General features: G+C 37.9%; 1 protein-coding gene across 1 annotated transcript in view; it reads right to left on the reverse strand.

Annotated features, from left to right (window-relative positions):
* Nucleotides 1-7,268: 7,268 nt before the first annotated feature.
* The window catches only part of LOC308414912 (ovochymase-1-like), a gene marked incomplete at both ends in the record, with an annotated part of 153,473 nt that continues 141,900 nt past the window's right edge, over nucleotides 7,269-18,841 (reverse strand). Inside the window, 5 exons of the mRNA XM_080910084.1 lie at nucleotides 7,269-7,430; nucleotides 9,261-9,403; nucleotides 15,773-16,032; nucleotides 16,723-16,894; nucleotides 17,650-17,688. Coding sequence (XP_080766210.1) covers nucleotides 7,269-7,430; nucleotides 9,261-9,403; nucleotides 15,773-16,032; nucleotides 16,723-16,894; nucleotides 17,650-17,688 — 776 coding nt within the window. The remainder of the gene's footprint in view (nucleotides 7,431-9,260; nucleotides 9,404-15,772; nucleotides 16,033-16,722; nucleotides 16,895-17,649; nucleotides 17,689-18,841) is intronic.

Here is an 18,841-nt window from a genome sequence, read left to right on the forward strand (position 1 = left end):
CACCATCAACTGCATCCTCCTTCGTGATCAAGGTGGGCAAGGTGACATCTTTCCTCGTCTATTGAAGTACTGATATCTTGTTTCTTTTACATCCTTGAACTTCTGAGACTCTGTGCTGTCTCATCTAGTATTTTCACGAGAAAGTTCGAGGTGTTTTTTTTGGAATATGACTTCACGTGTCCCAAGAGGAGTCAGCTATTGTATCTGGCTGGTGCTGAAGAAGAGCCAAGCTTGCTCATTACCTGTGCCAAGGTGAGTTTTACAGAACAGGTTTGGGATGGATCCCAGGGTTGAGATCTTACAGGCCTTTGGTGACTATTACAGCTCAGTTCCATTTACTGACTGTCTAGAAGGAATTGGCTCTCTTACAGGGAGTCACACTGATAAACTCTTGAGAGTGAAGAAGTCCAAGGGCTGGACAGATGGCTTAGCAGTTAAAATGCTTGCCACAAAGACAAGAAGACCAGGGTTTAGATTTAAGCAGTGTACATAAATGACATTTGATGGAGATGTCCTCTGTAATAATAAAATTATCTCAAAAATAAATTATAAGTATGGTTGGTATATAATAGGAGATAATGTAATGGTACATAAAAAGTTTAAATTTTAATTTGCTTAAGAGAAAGTATGCAAAAGAATATTAGATTTTCATTTACTATCATCGTTTTAAAAATGTTTTATTGGTTATTTTATTTATTTATATTTCAAATGTTATCCTCTTTCCTGGGTTTCTCTCCTCAAATCCTTTATCCAATCTCCCTTCCCCTTTGCATCTAAGAGGCACCCCCCCCCCACGCAAACCCTAGCATTACCTTACATTAGGCCATTAAGTCTCCACAGAACTAAGGGCCTTCCCTCCCACTGATGCCAGATAAACCAAACCTCTGATACATTAGCACCTGGAGCCATGTACACTCTTTGGTTGGTGGTTTAGTCCCTGGGAGCTCTGGAGGGTCCAGTTGGCAGATACTGTTGTTCTTTGGAGTTTTTAAACCTCTTCAGCTTCTTCAGTCCTTTTTCTAACTGGCTCTTGGGGCCCCTGTGCTCAGTCTGATGGTTGACTGAGCATCCACATCTGTTTTGGTGAGGCTCTGGTAGAGACTCTCAGGAGACAAGCATATCAGACTTCTTGGCATCAGCAATAGTGACTGGGTTTGGTGTCTGCATATGGGATAAATCCCTAGATGGGATAGTCTTTGGATGACGTTTCCTTCAGTCTTTGCTCTACATTTTGTCCCTGCATTTTGTTTAGACAGGAGCTTTTTTGAGATGGCTGGGTGGCCCCATTCCTTAGCCTGGGGTCATGCCTAAGCTCTGGATATGATCTCCACAGGTTCTATCTTCCCTTTGTTGGGTATTTCAGCTAATGCCATCTCCATTGATGTCCTGGAGCTTCTTGCCTTCCTGGCATTTGGGACTTTCTAGTGGCTACCCTCAGCTCCCTCTCCCCCACTGCCACACACCTCCATTCAATTTCCTCATTCTGTAGTTCTCCCCCATTTCCACCAACACCCGATCCTGCCTCCCCCCTTTTCCCTCCCTGTCCCTCTTCTCTCAGGTCCATTTCTTTCTCTACCTCCTATGATTATTTTTTTCTCCCTTCTAAATAAGTATAAAGCATCGACACTTTGGTCTTCCTTCTTCTTGAGCTTCATATGGTCTGTGAACTGTATTCCAAGCTTTTTGGCTAATATCTACTTATCAGTGACTACATACCATGTGTGTTCCTTTGTGACTGTGTTACCTCATTCAGGATGATATTTTTTAGTTCCATTCATTTGCCTAAGAAGTCATTGTCTTTAATAACTGAGTGCTACTCCATTGTGTAAATGTACCACAATTTCTGTATCCATTCCTCTGTTGAAGGACATATAGTTTTTTTCCAGCTTCTGGCTATTATAAATAAGGTTGCTATGGACATGGTAGAGCATGTGCCAGTGTTATATGTTGGAGCATCTTTGGGGTATATGCCCAGGAGTGGTATATCTGGGTCCTCAGGTAGTACTATGTCCAATTTTATGAGAAACAGCCAGACTGATTTCCAGAGTAGCTTTACCAGCTTGCAATCCTATCATCAGTGGAGGAGTGTTCCTCTTTCTCCACATCCTCAACAGCATCTGCAGTCACCTGAATTTTTGATCTTAGCCATTCTGAGTGCTATGAGGTGGAATCTCAGGTTCCTTTTGATTTGCATTTCCCTGATGACGAAGAATTTTAATCATTTCTTTAGGTGCATCTTGGCCACTTGAGATTCCTCAGTTGAGAACTCATCACTCTGTATCCCAATTTATTAGGCTTATTTGGTTCTCTGGAGTCTAACTTCTTGAGTTCTTTGTATATGGTGGATATTGGCCCTCTATTGGATGTAGGGTAGGGAAACAACACCCTTCACAATAATCACAAAGAATATAAAATATCTTGGTGTGACTCTAACCAAGCCAGTGGAAGAGCTGTATGACAAGAACTTTAAGTCTCTGAAAAAGGAAATTGAAGCAGACCTCAGAAAATAGAAAAATCTCCAATGCTCATGGATCTGCAGGATCAACATAGTAAAAATGGCCATTTTACCAGAAACAATCTACAGATTTAATGCAAAGCCCATCAAAATTTCAACTCCATTATTCACAGAGATACAAAGAGCAATTCTCAAATTCATCTGAAATAACAATAACAACAACCTCAACAACAACAACAACAACAAAACCCAAGATAGTTAATACCGTTCTCAACAATAAGAGAACTTCTGGGGAAATCATCATCCCTGACCTCAAACTGTACTGCAGAGAAATTGTAATAAAAAGACCTCGTGGTATTGATACAACATTAGTCACATAGATCAATGGACTATTAAAATTAAAAACCCAGAATTAAACCCACAGATTATGGTCACCTGATCTTTGACAAAGAAGCCAAAACTATCCAGTGGAAAAAAGACAGCATTTTCGACAAATGGTGCTTGTTCAAGTAGCAATTAGCATGTGGAAGAATGCAAATCGATCCGTTCTTATCTCTTTGTATAAAGTTCAAGTCCAAGTGGATCAAGGACCTCCACAGAAAACCAGACTCACTGCATCTAATAGAAGAGAAAATGGGTAAGAGCCTCAAGCACATTGGCACGGGAGGAAATTTCCTGAGCAGAACATCAATGGGTCAGGCTTTAACATAAACTATAGAAAAATGGAACCTCATAACATTGAAAAGCTTCTGTAAGACAAAGGACACCGTCAACAGGGCAAAGTGGCAACTTACCGATTGGGAAAAGGTCTTTACAAACTCTACACCGAAGAGAGGGCTAACATCATCTTCTACAAGGAAAAGCTTACACAGGTTTTGGTCATGAAGTTATGATAGAGTATTTTGTAAAATAACATGGGCCAGGAGGTGGCACCATAGCTGCACGTTTACCTGTGTGTCCCTGGTCTTCCATTTCCCCAGTTCCTGTCTTATTTGTGGTGGCTGCTTGCTTAAGTAGCATTTCTATTACCTTAATGTCTCTCTATTAATTATTATTCTTTTGTTTGATTGCCATAAATACCTCTTCCTGGGCTAAGAAATAGTCTGTTGATGTACTATATACATTAATATATAATAAGTATACATAAATGTTAAATATTTCATTATGTGTTACATGCTATATATAATATATCATACATCATATATTGTGTACTATATATTACACATTATGCATATATTATATATTATAATATATCATAAAATTATATTATATATTAATATATGTTGAATATTAATATATATTAAATATATCATTAATTGGCAATATTCTTTGATATTTTTCTAAAGCAGATTGAAAACTCTGTTTCTGGGATTTTGACATCAGTCTTGCATGTGGTACTGGGCAAGGGTGCTACATCTTAACAAGTTCTCTTTTTTTCTGGTACAAATGGCTCCCAGAAGAAGAATCTAAACATGGCCATGCCAGCCAACACACATTTCCCCAAGGGACCTACTGCTTTAGGTGATAGTTACCTAAGATGCCAGAAATTCTCTCCATGGCCTTCAGAGTAGAGACTGGTTTTGAACACAGCTGTACACACAACATCTGGAATGCCTGATACAATGCATAGAGATTATGTACAACAAACATGTAGCTCTCACTCACAGGGAACACAATAGAGTTTATTCTAAATTCAATATGGGTGACTATGACCTTGGGATATAAATTCAAGTTTTACTGATAGCTATGCTCTAATGTGGTAGCGTGTTTGTTAAATTTTTATAGTTACAGAACAAAAGAAAGGTAGAAATTAAGGCACATAAAATATTTTTATGGGACTATTAGGCAGCTCATTACGAAAAATTAAGGAAGACTCTGCTAAAGGCCTCAGATGCTATCTGAGGACATTCTTAGCTTTTGGGTTTATGGAATCTAATACTAGCACATTCTAATAGAATTGACCTTATACTCACAAGGATGTTAGTTCATATACACAGATGGGCAATAAATGGCTCCTAGAGGTAAACCAAGAAAATTGGGCTTTGGATCTGCAACATTCCAACTCTCCTGACTCACAGACTTTATAATAAATTAATCAGATTTAAGGAATCTTTAACGTAGCTCTGACATTTTTATTTATTGGAGATTCCATGTATAGGTTCAAGAAATTTGTTAGATGAAGGACGAAGTGATCATATTGGTGCTTCCTAGGATAGTAAGCATTAGCTGCATCTATTAGATTTTTTCTGTAATGACAAATATGCTCTATATTTATGTGCCCATCAGTCACGTGTGGCTATTTTCTTTTGCTTATTGTATGATTGGTCCAAACAAGGAAATAAAATTTATTTTTAAAAATTAACTTAAATCTGGATATTGGCTGCCATATTGAACAGAATAGCCTTCATGATGCTTTGTTTTTCTACACTGCCATGTCATTTGGGGACAGGCTGAGCCATTCTGCCTCAGCTCAATTCATAAATGTCATTCAGGTGATACCCTATTTATTTGATCCAAAACCACATTTGCAGCTGCCATTCATGACTTAGGAACCCGAAAGCAATTCCACTATATCTGTAACAGTACCTCCCTGACTTCTGTCTGACTTCTGTCTGTTTTCTGAGTGTTTGAAAATGGATATTTTCCAATTTCCTCCAAACAAGTTCAGTTTCTAAGAGATCTGCATTTGACTAGAATTATGTAGATATGCTGCAGTCGCAGACACTACAGAATTTAAATGCAGTGGCATCATTAAAAGTAAGATAATAAGAGTGTTTCCAAATGCTGGTGAGGAGACCCTAAGAGCATGAATTTTTTCATTAATTAATTAATTTATTTATTTTACATCCTAATTATAGCTCCTTTACCAGTGTCCACCTTTATAACCTTTTCCGCTTTCCCCTCTCCCTCCCCTTCTCCTCTGAAAAGGAGAAGCCCCATCCTGCCCCAGGTACCAACCTATCCTGACATACCATAGTCACTGCAGGACACATCCTCTCCCACTGAGGCCAGACAAGGCAGTCCGGCTACGGAAATAGATCCAGAGGCAGGCAAGAGAGTCAGAGACAGTCTCTGCTCCACCTGTTGGGGACCCACATGAAGACCAAGTTCACTTCTGCAACCCACCCACAAACCTTTGACCTAAAATTTGTGCTCCCTACAAGAGGTGCAGAGACAAGGATGGAGCAGAGTGCTTGGCCTTTTGCAGTGACTTTTTCCCTACTGACCTCGTTGTCCTTGTTCTCAACTAGAAGTAGTCTTTCTCCACTGGAAACATGTTGCAATATCTGGAGTCTTTTGATTGTTATAATTTGGCTGAAGGTGGTGGGGGACTGGGTCCTACAAATAACTCCTGTGGAGAAGTAAGGAATGTTACCAAGAAGCCTACAATGTCCTTCAGGCTCTCCTTTTTCCAGAGACCGTGTGACACAGTTCACCAGCATGGACATTGATCAATCACTTCCACTGACAACTCAGAAAGAAAGAGTTTGGTTTATTATCATAAATGCATTCCAGCAAATACAAAAGACTTAATTCAAAGCCAAAATAGAAATGAAAGCAAAATAACAACTTGAGACAGCAGATAATTCAGCAATGATGAGAGGGGATGAAGATTGGGATGCACAGAGTAAGTCTGAGTTTGGCTTGATACTATTCTACATTCACATGAGATACTATAAGATGTGCAGCTAAATACATATGAAAATGACAATTTATTGTTCAAACTAAGATATTCTAAAGATGCTTTCCAGATTATTTGAATGACTTATATAAATATCCTATTGAAGAATATACTTACTATTTAAATTCAAATATTGCACAACAGCTTTACTGACCTCTCATATCAAGTATTTTATGAATGTCTGTTGGTAGTTTAGCTTCAAATGTCAGATGTTTATGTTTTCTTAAAATTCATTAATGCTGACTGTGCATTATATAGGTACTTAATTATTCTAAATCTGGTTGAAAATAAAGCTGTTTAAATAGAATGAATTAAGATAAAATAACATAGAATTGAAAAATAAATTTATACAAATGTTGAAACATCTCTCATTTTGGAGATGGAGCTGAAAGTAACCATCTTAGATTCTTGCTCAGTTACATTTTATTAATAAAAGGAACAAAAAAATCATGTTTAATTTCCAAATATAGAAAGGTATTTATACAAATATATCTATAATTGTCTCATGTCATTAAAAAACCATGTGGGTGAACTTGGTTCAAAACACACATCAGCAAAATTATCTAAAGAAAATAAAATATGCACAAATATAAATACAAAGTTTAGAGAAAGGTTAAACGCGTATCTGAAGATGAAAAGGAACAGACCTGCTCCATCTCCTAAGTCCTAGTCTCATATCCAGTGGTTCCTTTAGCATTGTGTTACCATAAACTAATTAACCTGCCCTGTCCATTCAGTGGGATGGACAAACTGCCAAAAGCTATGGAGGAATCAGAGAAGGAGATGATCTCTTGAGAAAAGCAGAGGATGGCTGGACAGTTAGCATTTATTCAGCTTCCAGATTGATATAAGTTGCAAAACAAGAAGTAGGAGAACAGAGGCGAGCAGGGAGATGACCAGACGCTTTGCAGAACGGTAGATCTTTGTGAAGCAGACAGCATCTTCTTTGTTCCTAGTCAGTGGAACCCTTCCAATGATGTGAAAGAAAGTCTGTCCCCTTCTGACTTAAGAGGAAGGTCGCCACACCATGCTCATTTGCATCTTGACTATGCACATGGCAACGAGCATGGAATACAATTTGCCCGAAGCCACGTGTGACACTCCAGGTTGGATGAGGGTGGGGCTGTTGAATTAGATGTTAGTTTTAGATTGAATCCAGTTCCGATAATAAGTCACTCTTGTGTAAATTCCGGGCTTGTTTTCTTTTCCACAGTCTATTCCCCAGCTAACAATTCCAAGAAGATACCACTTATTCCTATTATCGGAAATAACCAGAGGTCCTCCAGAATCACCCTAGAAAAGAGTAAGAAACTGTCAATTCAATAAACAAGAAGGTGTAGGAAATAAGAGCTCACTGGCTCCTGACTGATAAATTCATTCTAACTTTATTAGCTAGAAGTGATGCTTTACTTTAAATTAGATTCTCACCTCATTCCACATTCACTAAACAATAGAAGGGTGTTCTGAAATTTTCTATCAAATGTGTAACATCTTTTTACTGAAAGGCTAAGGTGGAATTCCCAATAAACACATCTATGTTTTAATGATGAAGGATTCTCAGTTATCTTTAGCCTATGAACTCAACAAAAGATTTAATAATTCATCTCTGAGTAATGACTTTATTCTTTCCAAAACCTGAGATAGTTTACTATAGGTTCTTAGAATGGGGAAAATAATAATTTGGAAGAGGCAGAGGCTTCTGAAACTGCTCCATTGGTCCTTCCTTTCCACAGTTCTTCCTCTTCTTCTTGGTCTCTTAGCATCTGGTGAACACCTCCAACTACTAAAGGTGGTTCTCCTTAGTCCCCTTCCCTCACACATCTATTACAACTAGGATCCTCGTTCTCTTTCTGTACACACGGTAAAAGGCAGGTGGAGAGTGTGAGCCCAGGGGACAAGAAGGTCAGCTCCTGTGTAGATCATTTTAATTCTGTAGGTCTTATGATTCTGTTTGCTGGAACATCTTGTTTTTTCTCCTCCTCCCCCTCCTTTTCCTCCCCCTCCCCCTCCTCTTCCTCCTCCTCCTTCTTCTTTTCCTTCTCCTTCTCCTTCTCCTTCTCCTTCTCCTTCTCCTTCTCCTTCTCCTTCTCCTTCTCCTTCTCCTTCTCCTTCTCCTTCTCCTTCTCCTTCTCCTTCTCCTTCTTCTTCTTCTTCTTCTTCTTCTTCTTCTTCTTCTTCTTCTTCTTCTTCTTCTTGTTTTTCTTCTTTCTTCTCCTCCTCTTCTCAGAGAGAAAGGAAGGAAGCCTTGTATTCTAGAATGTCTAGCTGAATCCTGACTTTATTCTTTTGTTTCAGTAACTCCTGCCCTAATGAAATAGTCAAATCATTGCAATTTTTTTAATGTTAGGTTTATTTTTATTTTTATTTTTTAGTAACATCTACAATAGACATTGGTTCACAAAAACCTATGTAAATAAGTGAATGAATGTTTATTATCATGACATGATAGCCAATGTCAGGTCATTGGTAACAGCTTTGCTTACAACAAATGTCATATGCCAAATTATCAGAGCCGATATTAATTTCTCAAGGAATTGTTTTGCTCTTGTGCCAGCTCGCAAATGCTATATGTCACGTCTTTGATTTCTTAGTTATTTCCAGTCCTTCAAATACCTATACACTAGACCTGATACTGTGATTTTAAATGCTTAGTGCTTAAAATTATTGTGTTGTAAGTATGGACAAAATGCTATTGGCATAATTTGAAAAATGATGTATAATGTACTACATTCATAGGAATAATAGCAGATTATTTTTCTCCTAAATAATACAGATATCTAAACAATAATTGGAATAAACTATTTAAGGTCAGATAACAGTAGATCTCTCACTATGGCTTGAAATTAGTCTGCATTAGTCTGTGGCTTCATACTTGTGGTTTACTAGCTATATGAATTCCTGATCTCCCCTAAGAATTCTGTTTTGCAATAAAAACCTTGTTGAGACAGCCCTGTTCAATATTGTGTGTCATAAGGCGTTATATGGTTTTTTCTTCAGTCCCTTCTCATGTTTCCTCTTTCCTACCCAAGTTAATTTCATAGAATTGTGTCAAATGACATTACTCTGTGATCAATGATTTCATACTTATTGAAAAGTTATCTTTGTGATTTAGAGTCTACTCACCTCACAGGCATCTAGTTTTCCTGTCAGGAATCCAGCACATATCATTTCTGACGATATAGCACCACCGTATACATTCACTTGGTTACATACATCATTACTTATGATCTCTATTTCAACCTCTTGCAGAGAATTGGGAAAGGGACCTAAATAAGGAAACAATAAATAGGTGAGTAGATTAAACATGAGGAGATGAGGATATCTGAATTCGGGACTGGATGACAATTCAGAATGAGTTACACTCTGAGGTGACATCTATGTGTAGATACCATGTTTGGTACATGAATTATTATCAAATATTTGATCCCTGCAAAAAAACTTCCAAAGATTTATTTTGGATTTTTAGCTGAGGAAACTGATATTCACCTGGTTAAGAGTCTTGCTGTGCTATTCAACAAATGGTGCTGGTCCAACTGGCACTCAGCATGCAAAAGAATGAAAATAGACCCTTTCCTATCTCCTTGTACAAAGCTCAAGTGTAAGTGGATCAAAGATCTCCACATTAAACCAGATACACTGAAACTATTAGATGAGAAAGTAGGGAAAACCTTAGAACACATAGGCACAGGAGAAAATTTTCTGAACAAAACACCAATGGCTCAAGCTCTAAGGTCAAAGATTAACAAATGGGACTTAATGAGATTGCAAAGTTTCTGTAAGGCTAAGGACATTGTCAAGAAAACAAAACGGCAACCAACAGAATGAGAAAAGATCTTTACCAACTCCACATCAGCCTAATATCCAAGGTATACAAAGAACTCAAAAAGCTAGACACCAGAGAATCAAATAACCCTATTAAAATTGGGGTACAGAGCTAAACAAAACGTTCTCAATTGAGGAATATCGAATGGCTGAGAAACATCTGAGGAAATGCTCAACATCCTTAGCCATCAGGGAAATGCAAATCAAAAACAACCCTGAGATTCCACCTCACACCAGTCAGATTGGCCAAGATCCAAAACTAAGATGACAACAGATGCTGGCGAGGTTGCAGAGAAAGAGGAACACTTCTCCACTGTTGGTGGGGTTGTAAACTGATACAACCACTCTGGAAATCAGTCTGGTGATACCTCAAAAAATTTGACATAGTACTACTTGAAGACCCAGCTATTCCACTTCTGGGCATATACCCCAGAGACACTTTAATATACAACAAAGATACATGCACCACAATGTTCATAGAAGCTCTATTTATAATAGCCAGAAGCTGGAAAGAACCCAGATGTCCTTCAGTAGATGAATGGATACAGAAATTGTGGTACATTTACACAATGGAATACTACTCAGCTATCAGAAACAATGACTTAACCAAATTCTTAAGAAAATGGCTGCATCTAGGGAATATCATCCTGAGTGAGATAACCCAGTCACAAAAGAACAGACATAATATGCAGTCACTGATAGTGGGATGCTAACCCCAGAGGCTCGGACTGCCCCAGAAACAACTCACAGACTGTGTGAAGTTCAAGAAAACAAAACAAAACAAAAAGTCATGCTCAATCCTTACACACCAAGAACACAATGACAAAATCCGGGTTACACCCTGTTTTACATGTACTTTTTGCTCATTATAAAAAAAAAAAAAAGAAAAGAAAAGAAAAGAAAAAAGCCAGGCACTGCCACAATTGTATCTGTATACATGTATGCAAAAATGTTTAAATTTTTTTATCTTTGTTTTTTAAAATAAAGTTTAAAAAATAAATAAATTTTAATTGGCAATATTAAAAAAAACAAGAGTCTTGCTGTGGGCCACATTGGTAAATAGCCAGTTTAGACACAAGGTATTTCTCATCACCTGAAATCTACATCCTACATCGCTTTACAGAGAACACAGATGTTTCATATTTAGGCGTCATTTAGAAAAAAGAGCATCACCAAGAATAAAATTAAATTTTATTCTATGGGATCGAGCTGCTTCATGAAAAGGATGATGTTTACAGAAAAAAAAAAGTGTGATTTGCTGTTCAAAACAAACATTAATGCAAACAGGAAGATATTTTCTTGACTAACTACATTGATTGATTTGTTTGCATTGATTGTAATGCACAATAGCCGTTTTCTTGAATGAAATACTACTTTTTGTGTGTCATTCTTTTTTTTAACAACTTTATTTTACAAAACAAAGATAAATGTACAGATTTTAAGCATTTTTTGCATAAAATTATACAATACATTTTTGTCAGTACTTTTTTTTTAAAGGTTTGATAGTGTGATAAAGATCCCACCAGTAACAATGAGCATAAAGTACATGTAAAACAAGATGCAACCTGAAAATAGTCAAAGTTTTCTTGGTGTGTAAAGATTTTTTTTTTTTACAATGAGCAGACAGTACATGTAATACAGGGTACAACCCGGAATTTGTCAGTGTGTTCTTGGTGAGTAAGGATTGAGCATGACTATTTTTTTGTTTTGTTTTGTTTTGTTTATTTCTTGGACTTCTACAGTCTGTGAGTTGTTTCTGGGGCAGTCCGAGCCTCTGGGGTTAGCATCCCACTATCAGTGACTGCATATTATGTCTGTTCTTTTGTGACTGGGTTATCTCACTCAGGATGATATTCTCTAGATGCAGCCATTTTCTTAAGAATTTGGTTAAGTCATTGTTTCTGGTGGCTGAGTAGTATTCCATTGTGTATATGTACCACAATTTTTGTATCCATTCATCTTCTGAAGGACATCTGGGTTCTTTCCAGCTTCTGGCTATTATAAATAGAGCTGCTATGAACATTGTGGTGCATATATCTTTGTTGTGTACTAAGGTGTCTCTGGGGTATATGCCCAGAAGTGGAATAGCTGGGTCTTCAGGTAGTATTATGTCCAATTTTCTGAGGTATCACCAGACTGATTTCCAGAGTGGTTGTATTAGTTTGCAACCCCACCAACTGTGGAGAAGTGTTCCTCTTTCTCTGCAACCTTGCCAGCATCTGTTGTCATCTGAGTTTTGGATCTGGTGTGAGGTGGAATCTCAGGGTTGTTTTGATTTGCATTTCCCTGATGGCTAAGGATGTTGAGCACTTCCTCAGATATTTCTCAGCCATTCGATATTCCTCAATTGAGAACGTTTTGTTTAGCTCTGTACCCCATTTTTAATAGGGTTATTTGATTCTCTGGTGTCTAGCTTTTTGAGTTCTTTGTATACCTTGGATATTAGGCCTCTATCTGATGTGGAGTTGGTAAAGATCTTTTCTCATTCTATTGGTTGCCATTTTTTTTTCTTGACAATGTTCTTAGCCTTACAGAAACTTTGCAATCTCATTAAGTCCCATTTGTTAATCTTTGACCTTAGAGCTTGAGCCATTGGTGTTTTGTTCAAAAATTTTTCTCCTGTGCCTATGTGTTCTAAGGTTTTCCCTACTTTCTCATCTAATAGTTTCAGTGTGTCTGCTTTAATGTGGAGATCTTTGATCCACTTACACTTGAGCTTTGTACAAGGAGATAAGAAAGGGTCTATTTTCATTCTTTTGCTTGCTGAGTGCCAGTTGGACCAGCACCATTTGTTGAATAGGCTGTCCTTTTTCCATTGAATGTCTACAGCTCCTTTGTCAAAAATCAGGTGACCATATACATGAGGGCTCATTTCTGGATCTTCTATTCTATTCCATTGATCCACATGCCTATTTCTGTACCAGTACCATGCAGAAATACTACTTTTAAAACATTGTGCTTTCATGCCCCCTTTAACAGCTTCTCATAAACATGCCATTCATATGAAATTCTATTTCTTTTTTATAAACAGGTTCAGAACAATTGGAAATATGGAGTTATTCCAGCATTAATATAAGTAACAAGGCAAGTATGTGAGGTTACATGCTCTAATTTCATAAACAACAGAGAAAATTTTAAGAAATATTACCATAATTAAGAATTCAGGGACTTGGGGGAAGTTACTGAGAGTAATTTTACTTCTGCATACAATGGAGAAGTTAATGTTAAAACAGTGTCCTGGCTGGTTTTGTATTGTCACAAGCTGGAGCTATCACAGAGAAGGAACCTCCCTTAAGGAAACGCCTTCATGAGGTCCAGCTGTAAGGCATTTTCTCAACTAGTGATCAAGGGGGAGGGCCCAGCCCATTGTGGGTGGTGTCATCCCTGGGCTGGTGGACCTGGGTTCTATAAGAAAGCTGAGCAAGCCAGGAAAACAAGCCAGTAAGTGACATCCTTCCATGTCCTCTGCATCAGCTCCTGCATCCTGACCTGCTTGGGTTCCAGTCCTGACTTCCTCTGGTGATGAACAGTGATATGGAAGTGTGAGCTGAATAAACCCTTTCCTCCCCAACTTGCTTCTTGGTCATGATGTTTGGTGCAGGAATAGAAATCCTGATTAGGACAAAGAGTAAAACCATTTGAGATAGCACCTTACCCAACATTTGAATTGCAGTTAGCATAGTTATTCTAGGACACTGGAGCAGTTAGGGCTGTGCATTTAAAATGCTCATGAGTTTACAGCCGATCTCAGTGTTAACAGAGAAGACTTAAGATGTTGAAAGGACTGTATAATGCATATTATGAGCATTTAGACTAAAATCCACTAAACAGGAAGTACATACCTTGTGTGTTCTTTTGTGTCTGAGTTACCTTGGTGGCCCAGGGTAGGGAGATGCTAGAGGGGTGAGGCAGAAGTGGCTGAATGGGTGAAGGAGCACCCTCACAGAGGCAAAAGGGAAGAGGATGAGGTGGGCTGGTGGAGGGGTAACTGGAAATGGGAATATCATTTGAAATAAACAAATAAAATGATTAATAAAAAAAGAAAAACACAAGCTAAAGTCTAAAAGAAAGATGTTGAAAAAAAAAGAAAATTTAGTTTTCTTCCATGTGTTTGTTTTAAAGCATAAGTAAAGGGATCCAGTTTTCTGGTTAGAAAACTGATGGATTGATTCTGTCACTCAGACTGACTTGCTGGAAAGGTGACATTTCTCTGTCATCTTCAAAAGATTGTCTTTTACTCACTGCCTTCCCACGTCACAGGGTTAGGTGTGGGAAGATCTCTGGACATTTCTCTCCAGCTTTTGTTCCGCTTGAAATGCTTCCAGCGAAAGAAGCTGATTACTGCCTGCTCTTTAGACAGATTTAATCCAATCTTAACCTTGTTTGTGTTGACAATCTAGCAGTGTTTGCTACACCAGATGCTGTTTCACTAACTGTGATTCATTTAAATAGAAACACACTTACTTATTTATTTCCGTGTGGGGTGGAGGTATGTGTGGATTGGTTGTGTCAGTGCACAAGCAACCCTGCTGGTGTGTGGAGGTCAGAGAACAACTCCCAGGGAAATCTCTCTTACCATGTAGGTCCTGGGGTTCAAAATCAGTCTTCCAGGTTTGGAGTATGCACCCTTACCCATTGACCAATCTCAACAGTCTCCTAAGTGACCTAAAATACTTCCAATTTTAATTGCAAGTGCTTCCAAGTTCTCTTTATTTTTAACTACAATGCATGATTCAAATATTTGAAAGGACACTAAGTTATTTTATAATATTGACTATTCAAGGAAGAAATGCTACTGAGAAAAGGAAATTTCCATTTTACAAGATCTCAGAAGCATTCTCTGCTGGGATAAATCTTGCAAAGAAAGAATAAAAAAGATCTGGGCAATCCTCATCTCAGTTCACAATGTAGAAAAAAAAACACATCCAAATAAAACAAGAAAAAACAAGAAGAAGGAGGAAAGGGGAGGGGAGAGGGGAGGGTGAAGTGAGGGGGAACAAGAAGAGCAAGAATATCAAGAAGAGCAAGAATATCAAGAAGAATGAAAAGAGAGAGAAAGAAGAAGAGGAAGAAGAAAGGAAGAAAGAAGAAAGGAAAGAAGGAAGGAAGGAAGGGTGGAAGGAAGGAAGGACAGACGGACAGACAGAAAGAAGAAAGAATGGAAGGAAGGGAAGAAAGAAAAGAAACCACAGCAGCAGCAGCAGCGGAAGTGTAAGAACCCAAGACTCAGGCCCACATCTAAAAGTCTGTATGTACTGCTTATTGGGTACGATTTAGTGCAGGGAAATGTCATATGTCTCGACTTTATATTGCCATCAGCTCAACGGTAGCTTCAGGGGTGCACTGATCAGAAGTCCCCCTTTACCACTGAACGGCAGGCAGGATTCTGTGGCTGAGTCACTTACTGTTTAGCAGTTAGCTCCCCAGAAGCACATCATTACTAGTGTTTGCAAACTGTATGAGTCAGACAGACCCAAAAACTCAACATATGAAACATGGGGCCTGAAAGAAGGCGATGTGAAAGAATATGGTCTGGCAAGTTTTGAAGTGAACGTTTCAGGAATACGAAAATTAAAATCTCGTCTATAAAACAATAAATATTTGTGCTGCATCTTATAGAACAACTATATCAAAGGCTAAGTGTATGAATACGACTTACAGCTGAATTTTTCATAGAAGTTTTTTTTTAAGTTTCCCGTGATTGTCGTGGGATTATTTTGATTTATACTTTGTAATTTTGTACTTGGATATCTCCATGCAAAAGCAACATAGGCTTGTACTGTTGGTGTCCTCGTTTTTCTTGAAATACTCACCATTCGCTTTCAGGGCTCCCCATCCAGTGACAAACACTTTACTCTTCGGCAAGACTTGAAAAGTGGCATCGGGGAGACAGACTCTGCGCAGGTTTTCAGAAAACAGCACCGGGCTGGAGAGTTTGACCACAGCGATGTCATCATCGTGTTTGTGGGATGCGTAGTTCTCGTGGACGATGATGGACTCGATCTTCCGTGTGGTCAGTGGATTGCTGAGGGTTCTTCCAAAACTTACTGTCCACAGTTTGGGGTTTTTATAACTGACCAAAAATTCAAAGGAGTACAGTAGGGTTACTTCTGGTCTATAGTTGCCAAAGATTCTGTGTGGGCAATTTTTTAAGGTCATACTTGAACTGGCCTTTAAGAATTTCTTGTTTTTAGGCTTTCCCATATTGACAGTTTGTTTTCTAGCCATTAAGAAACATTCCATTTTATTTGGGTATCACTAGGGTCACCATATCTCCTTTTTCCTATGACAGTACTATACATTCCATCTTTAGCAGCCATACAGAGAATAAAAACATAGAATATCAGATATGAATTATAGGTTGGGATATGATTTATGGAACTAAGAGAAAACTTCACTGTGTTTCAGGAAGACTGGTGCACATACTTGGGTTTTCAGTGTCGGCTTGTTTCTAATTAAAGCTGAGATTACTGCAAAAGGTATTTTCAATCAGACTTGAAAGCAATCTATTCTTTGCACTGTTCTTCAGGAACTGATCATCTTTACTACTCCTGTTACCAGGGGCTGAGATGCTCATGGAAAGGATGAAGAGGAGGAAAGAAAGATGGGATGCAAATGTGAGATACAGTGATGCTGGGGACCCTGAGGATGCATCCTGAGGACTCACTGGGGACCCTGAGTTGCATCCTGAGGACTCACTGGGGATCCTGAGGTGCATCCTGAAAACTCACTGGGGACCCTGAGGTGTATCCTGAGGACTCACTTGTCAAAGCAGTGAGCAGCGGTCACGAGCCACTGGGAGCCAATGAGAGATGCACCACAGAGGTGGGTGCCTTCCACCTGCAAGCTGCTCTGCCAAGGCCAAGAAGTTTGTTCTGCAGGTTTGCCGTCAGCAATTCTTGCCGTGGGTGGGTACTCCATCCCCAAGCCGCAACCTGCCACGCAGAAGAAAAGAACACGGCTATCTGTAGAGAGTTACAAATGTGTCTGGATGTCTTTGGCAAGTAGTTAAACGTGAAAAGATTTATGGACGCGGCTTGCCTTTAAAATACCCATCGACAGTAATGGTAAATGTGAGAAGGATGATGGATATTAAAGTTGATTGAGGATGTATAGTCTTGTAATTAAGTCATTAATAATTATAAGTTACTTATCTTATTTAGTGCCTTAAAATTGTTTACAAGCAATTTTTCTTTGAAATTAGATTTTAATTATTTTATTTCTTTACATTTCTTGAAATTAGTTTTTTGCATTTTCTGAGTCCTGTTATATGTAATAGGTGATTGTACTAATAATTGGCATTTATTGCTGACAAATTTCATATATAATATTTTAAAATCCACTAAGTAAATATTATTTTCAGTACTATCATTAGTGAGTTTCATTTAAATCTGTGCAAAATTTTATACTTTAGCAAAATAAATTAAATAAAAATAAATGATAAAAATTCAAGGAAGTGGTTTTTAAAATGCCATCCATGAATCTTACTACTGAAAGAGAAGATGTTACCACAGAACCTGTAAAAACATTTTATTAGTAATTTTTCATTGATTAAAAGTTAGCTGTATTGAGAAACTGAGAAATATTATAGGTGTTTAAGAAATGGGATATGTCAATATAGGGAATGACCAAAACCCTGTGAGTTTGATCTTCTGATTTGATAACATATTAGTGAGATTCCTGGACTTACTGCTGTTCAGAATATGTTCTGCTTGTGCTGCATTCATTTCTGGAAAAACAATAAAACCAAAGTCATTGCTCAGTAACATAATTCCTACCTTTTAAAATACAATGCCTGCATGACAGGAAATTCCCAGACTGGGAAAACTTTACTGATTAGGACGCTCAATATAAAAACAGTAGCATAAGCCATAAAAAGAGGAAGAGAAATAGTAACTAAGTTTCTGACTACACATAAATTTCAGGAAGATTCTTGTACAAATACAAAGTCATTAGCATCAGCAGACATTGATTGCCTTAAAAATTAATGCCATTTTATGTATTTGAATACATCTATTGAAGTAGAAGTTAAATTTAAGAGGTATAGGACCATTTTTACATATGCCCTATAACATATAATCTTATAAGTCCTTACTCCTAGCTTTAGTTGCTTGTTGATATATATTAAAGGTACTTGAATTATCTTCAATGCCTCTAGGATGTGACCATGGACTTTTTTTTCTACTGTGTCAGATTCTACTATTCAACATGTTATCATTTTTATTCATAAATCAAAATAGAAATTGGTATAAGCTGTGTCTGTCTCCCCAAATCACTTGTATTGCTCTGAATTTCAGTTTATGCATTGAGAATCAGACTCAAGTATCACCAGGAGAAAGCTATCTAACATTTCAGGCTCAGGTCTTTATTTTAGGTCAGACTCAAAGGACATTGAGTTGGAACCACCATTACAAAAGTTAATTATAGGAAGTCTTTAGGGTTAGGTTGTGTCAATAACAATATTTCCTTAGTGCAATTAGCTCATGGTACATGAAGGCTTACAGAGCCCTAATTGCAGCATTCCTATAAAGATCTCCATAATTACTGGTATAAATTTAAGAATTCTATAGAACCATTATTAAGAATTAGGAAAGCATCTATTTGCCTACATATTACAAGAGAGTTTATCTCCACTGTTCTTCAGACAATCTACCCAATAGGGTGGACTAATTGCCAGGCATCATTATGCTATTTATGTAATAACAGGAAAGACACAACAGGTATCAGTTCTAAGATGAACTCTTTAAAAGTCTTGCAACTTTAGTTTATCTGTTGCAGCCGTCTTCAGAAAGCCATCTGTTATGTTTCTGTCTCTCCTCTGTGGCTTCAGACAGGACATGACTGAATAGATGCGCGCTCTTCTTGCCTGATAAAAATGTTGT

This window comes from Micromys minutus (assembly GCF_963924665.1).
Source record: "Micromys minutus genome assembly, chromosome: 1".
NCBI lineage: Eukaryota > Metazoa > Chordata > Mammalia > Rodentia > Muridae > Micromys > Micromys minutus.